Source organism: Centruroides sculpturatus, unplaced genomic scaffold (assembly GCF_000671375.1).
Source record: "Centruroides sculpturatus isolate CEXI.00-Female unplaced genomic scaffold, Cexi_2.0 scaffold771, whole genome shotgun sequence".
In the NCBI taxonomy this organism is placed as follows: domain Eukaryota; kingdom Metazoa; phylum Arthropoda; class Arachnida; order Scorpiones; family Buthidae; genus Centruroides; species Centruroides sculpturatus.
The window spans coordinates 63,798-70,529 of NW_019385869.1; the positions used below are offsets into that span (position 1 = coordinate 63,798).

A 6,732-nucleotide genomic window follows, 5' to 3' on the forward strand; every position below is an offset into this window, starting at 1 on the left:
ACGAAAACCCGTTCGGCCTTCCTTATAAACTAGTTTCTGGTAAGCTAAAATGTAGCATGGTCTTGGGATCCATCAAAAAGCCGGATGGAACCCTAACCTCCACACTGGAGGAGTAGATAGAGGTATTGCTCCGCTCGCATTTTCCATGTGATGAGCAATCAGATGATACCGAAGAACAACGGCAGCTTCGAAGTGACGCAGAGTTGCCCATTCTTGAGGCTGAGATGCCCGTGCCGGTGACCGACTCTGAGGTAACCCACATCATCGGTAACCTACGGAAGGGGAAGGCACCTGGCGTTGATGGGATCACGGCCGAAATGGTACAAGTTCTGCATCAGGAACGTCCTAACCTGCTCCGTACTCTGTATCAGAAGTGTCTACTCATGGGTCACTTCCCAGTGCAGTGAAAGCAGGCGCGTCTTGTGTTCATTCACAAAAATAGGCGCCCGAAGAACGAACCTAGGTCCTACAGACCGATCAGCCTTTTGCCAGTCCTGGGGAAGGTTCTCGATAGAATCCTCAGTGACAGAATACTCTACCATTTTAAGCGGAAAGGGCTACTACACCCACAGCAATATGGGTTCCGGCCGGACATGTCGACCTGCAGAGCACTACATCGGGTGGTTAATCTAGTTCGCCAGAACCGCCAGCAGGGCCTCCACACATCGCTCGTTTCGATGGATGTCGCGGGGGCGTTCGACAATGTCTGGTGGCCATCCATACTGGGTGAGTTGCGGAAAGTGAACCTGCCGACCACCCTTGTAACACTTTCCAGGAGTTTCCTGAGTGGACGCACGGTGGTTTACCAGACTCCAAGCAAGAGGTATGAGAGGATACTGGAAAGGGGCTGTCCACAGGGGTCCTGCATCGGACCCCTGCTTTGGAACGTTCTAGCAGACACGGTGCTGCGACTCATCCTCCCAGATTATGTCCAGCTGCAAGCTTATGCAGACAATCTGTTGCTAGTAGTTGCAGGCTACAGCCGCAGCAACATGGAGTGTCGCGGCAACGAAGCAATAGAACAACTCGTTCGCTGGGGGAGTTGCATAAGCTCTTCTTCAGCCCTGAAAAATCAGAGGCCCTGACGGTGGCCCGAACCGGAGTTTTGGCACGCCGGCCAATATACCAAATTAGGGGAAACCCCATCTGAAGGGTGAATGAGTTAAAGTACCTCGGTGTAATCATCGACCAGACGCTATGTTGGACGCCCCACCTGAGGAATGTTCGAGACAGAACAAACCTCGCGATAGCGGCACTATCGAGATTGGCTAGGGAGAACTACGGGCTTAGTGGGAAGGCGCTTTGCACCATCTATAAGATGAGTGTTGAGCGCGTTATCTGCTATGCCTGTGGTATCTGGTGGAAGGACTCTGCCAATGTCAAGCAGAGCAGAACACTTCTCACGATACAGCGACCCGCAGCCCTGCGAATTACAAGGGCTTACAGAACTGTGTCAACGGAGACGGACCTGGTCTTGGCCGGGCTTCTTCCGCTTCCTCTGGTAGTCAGCCAAGAGGCAGCCTTCTACTGGACGACGGTGGAGGGCGTCGAGGCTAAGCATTGTAATCAGATGTACCCGATCAGACTGAGACGTCAAACAGATGTTTTAGGAGTCCATCCAGCCTATAGGATTGGACTGGATTGGGATGCTGGTGAACCGGCGAATGTCGGTATCGAAATATATACTGACGGCTCTAAAGACGGTAGCTTAGTACATGCCGTGTTCTGTGTCTACTACGACAGAGTCCATGCGTACAGTCAGTCAGACAGACTGAGAAGGCGTCTGTGTTCCAGGCAAAACTGGTGGCCCTGGCGAAGGCGTCCCAGTAAATCCTATTACATCCGGGTCCAGAGCCAGTCACAGTTTACTCCGACAGCCAATCGTCGCTTCAGGCTTTGAGTGACAGGTACCATCGCGACCCGCTGGTACATGAAATCGAAAGTAAGGTGCTGAGGGTAAGGCACAAGCGACACGTTGCCCTGCGTTGAGTCCGGGGCCACATCGGGATCCCGGGCAACGAACGTGCTGATCAACTGGCAAAGGCGGGAGCCAGTGGCCCATTTGTGACGAGGAAGGTAGAACCCTCGACTACTTACATTAAAGGTACATTGTTACGGAGATCGATGATACATTGGCAGGAGCGCTGGAATCAATGTACGGTGGGTAGGTCGACCCATGCCTTCGTGCCCAACGTCGGCCGGACTCCAGTGAGTTGTGATTTCAGATTGATGCAAATCTTGACCGGACACGGGAGGTTCCCCCACTTCAAGTCCAAGTTTGAACAAGGAGATGGTAGCTGCCCCTGTGGGTGTCGTCGCGGTGATGCGAGACACTATGTGCTTGACTGTCCTCTCACAGAGGACTTCCACCTAGGGTTGGTTAGTTGGTTAGTTGATTTTTATTGGCACAAAAGCCATGCAGGCTATACTGCGCCACAACACAAGGTATCATTGAGTGTATAAAATAAATAGGAAAACACATATATACAGAACAGTTTAACCATTAAAAAGCCAATGGTAGTATATATATAAAATCTAAAATATAATAAATAAATAAATAAACAACAACAAAAAATATATACATTAATTTAAATATGCACCATGAAGTAAATAAAACTATATAATAAATAAATCATCATATTTCTCTATACATATTAATGACTTTCAGAAAGTCCAGTATATTATCCAGGTTTAGCCTCTGGCCCAAAATGTCTCTAAGGCTTGCATTTCCGAAATGCTGTCTACGACTCTGATCAAAAGCAACACAGTTGCAAAATATGTGTTTAACACTTACAGCACAGTTGCAGTGCTGACATACTGGTTCGTCATCTCCCTTCAAAAGGTATTGATGAGTCAGTCGAGTGTGTCCAATTCTCAAACGAGTAAGGATAACCTCAGATCTCCTATCATATTGCCTATTATGTGTCCAATTTTCTACCAAAGGTTTGATCTCGTGAAGTTTATTGTGGATTTGTGCATTCCACACGTTTTGCCATCTCTCTGCTAGTCGTTTTTTAACGACTAGCTTCAAATCACCTCCTTCAATACGCATTGTATGCTGTGAAGGACTTGCTGACTTAGCAGCTGTATCAGCTTCTTCATTACCTCTTATACCCACGTGGCCTGGGACCCAACAGAACTTCACAAAAAAATTTCTCGTAGTGAGATGACAAATTAGTTTTCGAATTTTAATAACTATGGAGTGAGAACTACGTTCATACGAGATCAAAGCCTGAAGTGCACTAACTGAGTCAGTGTAAATCACGCAGCAACTATGACCTTTCCGATTTATATACTTTAAAGCTAAATAAATAGCCTGCAACTCCGCAGAAAAGATGGAAGAATTCGCTGCTATTTGTTCTGCCACAATTTCATCCTGGCAAACAAAGGCTAAACCAACATAGTTATCCGATTTAGATCCATCGGTGTATATAGGAATTAAATTCCTGTTACGATCCTGAATTTCTGCGAAGAGCTGTCTATAAACGTAGTCTGGCGTGGTTTCTTTAGGGAACTGCTTTAAGCTTAAGTCAACATCGATCGGTGACGTTGACCAAGGTGGTATACTATTAACCTCAACCTGTGAGATGTTGCTTGTGTCTAGGTCAATCGTGCTGCTTACATTCTCCATTCTTATGTTGAATGTAGGGACACAACTTCGGCGAGCTTCAAACAGCCTTTTCAGCTGAGTATCTGGACAATCAGCTGTAAGTTTTTTCAGAGATTTTTTTTAATGTAATAAAAAAGAGACAACTGTTCTCTTCTGAGAAATAGTGAAGGCTCATAAGCATCCACATACAAACTTTGAACAGGGGAAGTTCGAAATGCACCGGTGCACAAACGCAAAGCTTGATGGTGGATTGGATCCAGCATCCGAAGAGTAGATTCTCGCGCAGAGCCATAAACAATGCAACCTTAGTCCAACTTAGAGCGGACAAGAGCCCTATAAATCCTGAGCATTAAACTTTGTCTGCTCCCCAGGATGAGCAGCAAAGTACCTTTAAAAGGTTCAGAGATTTTAAACATCTACTCTTCAAATTGCGCAAGTGTGGCAAAAATGTCAGTTTTTGGTCAAAAGAAACACCCAAAAACTTAGTCTCATTCACCATTGGGATTTTATCCCCATTTAGGTAAATTTCCGGATCCAAATGCAAACCACGCCTTCGACAAAAGTGGATGCACGAGGTCTTCTCCACGTTAAAACTAAAACCATTAGTCTTGGACCAATGGTCTATGCGATTTAGGGAGGTTTGTAGTTGTCTCTCGAAAAAACTCATGTTGCTAGACTGGCAGGAGATCTGAAAGTCATCTACATACAAAGAGTGTTTCACACTAGGGGGAAGACAGTTAGCTATGCTATTAATTTTAATTAGGAACAGAGTCACACTCAAAATAGAGCCTTGAGGAACACCTACTTGTTGCGTGAAAGGCCTGGATAAAGTGTTGCCCATCCTGACTTGGAATCTTCGATTCTCTAAGAAGTTTTTTATAAAAATTGGCAAATTACCCCACAATCCGAAATGGTCCAGATCACAGAGTATCCCATATCGCCAACAGCGATCATAGGCCTTCTCTATATCAAAAAACACAGACACTAAGTGCTGTCGTCTAACAAACGCTTCGCGTATACATGTTTCAAGGTTTACCAAGTTATCAGTGGTACTTCTGTTCCTACGAAAACCACTCTGATGTGGTGAAAAGTATTCATTTTTCTCTAAGAGATACATCAAACGTCTGTTTACCATCCTCTCAAAGAGTTTACACAGGCAACTTGTCAGAGAGATTGGTCTGTAATTTGAGGGATTCTTGTGGTCTTTACCAGGCTTAGGAATGGGAATAATGATAGATAGCCTCCAAGAGTAAGGAAAAGTATGTTCTGTCCATATTCTGTTAAACAGACAAAGCAGATTATAAAGGGAATTGTTTGACAGATTTTTAATCATTCTGTAGTGGATTTTATCCGGACCTACAGCACTATTCCCCAAGCGAGAGATTGCTGGGCTGACCAAGTTAATTGGAATAAGCCCCCTGAACAAGTGCTTCGAACGCTTGCAGCTAGTGAAGGGAACAAAAAGAGACTAAAGGAATTGATGGTTATTGTTACTGATCTAATGGATCAATAGGGACCCTCCTTAGTGAGAAGCCCCCATCGCCCGTTCGTTTGTGCTTCGCACATTTGTGAGCACTCTCCTGTACAGACATACTGTACACCTTGCATGTCTGTTTGAAGCCGGACCTGGGAAGCAATGAAGACGAGGAAAGCGAGGAAAGCAATGAAAATGATGAAGGTCGGCACTCTTTGGACTGCCTAGACTCGAACCAGAGCCCGAGCTATATCCCCGAGCCGGCTTTCTTGTCACGGCGCCTGGTGACTTCTGGGCTACGGACCAACCGATGATTAAGTTATCGTCCCTTTCTCCCTGTAATGCCATTTGGCGGGGCAGGGGCAAGACTACGAGGTAGTTACATGAGGTTCAATATGACCCAACTGTATACGGGTCACGGTAATTTTCGTAGTTACCTTCATAGATTCATAAATAAAACCAAATGGGCTTTGCCCTTGCTCTCAAAATGCTACAGAGGACCCAGAACACATTATATTCTTCTGTCCTAACTACAGAAGACAGCGAAAGGAACTTATTGCAGAAAATGAACTTTGGCCTCGAAAATGAATTTTGAAAATGAAGAAAATGAACTTTGGCCTTGATCTTCACAGAGAACAAGAAGATACATAATGCATTGAAGAAATTCTTACAAGATATAAAAATCTTAGATTAGCATCATATTTAATTTATTAATGTCGGAAAGTCAAATATACTGTAATATACTATAAATAGTTTTGTTAATCAAAATAAATTTTTTTTTGTTCCATTATAAGCTTCATATAAGCAGCATTGCATTAACATTTCTATTGCCGGGACAAATTGGCATGGTGGTCATAGTTCACACACTGCTACCTCTTGATAATATAAAAATTTTATTTTGTAATCTAATGCCAATATTCATTATCAGTAAAACATAATTATATAAATTTGTCCAAAAATAATCAGTTGTAAATAGCAATGCAAAGTAACCGGTTACATTTTTGAAATGTCGAGAAAACTTTTTATTTTGTAAACAATGTACACAATTGTGAATTCCTTATTATTTCCGCACAATATATTATTCTTTTGTACTTTTAATTGTCAAAATATTCATATCGATTTTGGCTATTTGCAAAACATCTGCCATGTAAACTTCTGTAAAAATTTTGTATAAATGCTGGTTTGAATTTAAAATAAATGCAATGCAGATGCTCATAGGCTCCATGGGGGCGCTGGTTCCCTCTTACCTTTCCTATCTACCTGTATTTCGCCTTCGCCCTAATTACTTCGCCAACTTTTCTCCTTCTTTCCATTTTTTTTCATGGGCTATACCTCCAAGTGAGGCCCATCTCTCCTAGCAGTCAGTCTGAAAGAGGTTATGCTAGAAACATACTTAATCCAAGAATCCCTATAGCTTTGCCTCCTTATTTTCCTGGCATTTGTCTTTGCTTTTTGAAAAGCAATAAAATTACTAGCAGTGGGAAATCTGAAAATCCCCCATGCTTTCTTTTGTTTTTTAAATGCTGCCTCGCAATTCTGATTCCACCATGGTTTCGAATGCTTTGGATATCTGGCTGATGTTTTCCCCATTGTTTTTTCAGCTGCCTGAATATTACTGGAAGTGACAACTTCAACTGCATCATTGATA

At 43.6% G+C, this 6,732-nt stretch overlaps 1 protein-coding gene across 1 annotated transcript; it reads right to left on the reverse strand.

The window, feature by feature from the left end:
- Positions 1 to 2,598: 2,598 nt before the first annotated feature.
- On the reverse strand, positions 2,599 to 3,658 carry LOC111642647. The gene has a single exon (XM_023389015.1). The coding sequence runs from the start codon at positions 3,629 to 3,631 to the stop codon at positions 2,636 to 2,638; it is 996 nt and encodes a 331-aa protein (XP_023244783.1). The 5' UTR covers positions 3,632 to 3,658; the 3' UTR covers positions 2,599 to 2,635.
- Between the last annotated feature and the right edge of the window lie 3,074 nt (positions 3,659 to 6,732).

Bases quoted from the DNA above. Each gene is read 5' to 3' on its own strand.
- LOC111642647 (XM_023389015.1), bottom strand. From the start codon at position 3,631: ATGGAGAATGTAAGCAGCACGATTGACCTAGACACAAGCAACATCTCA.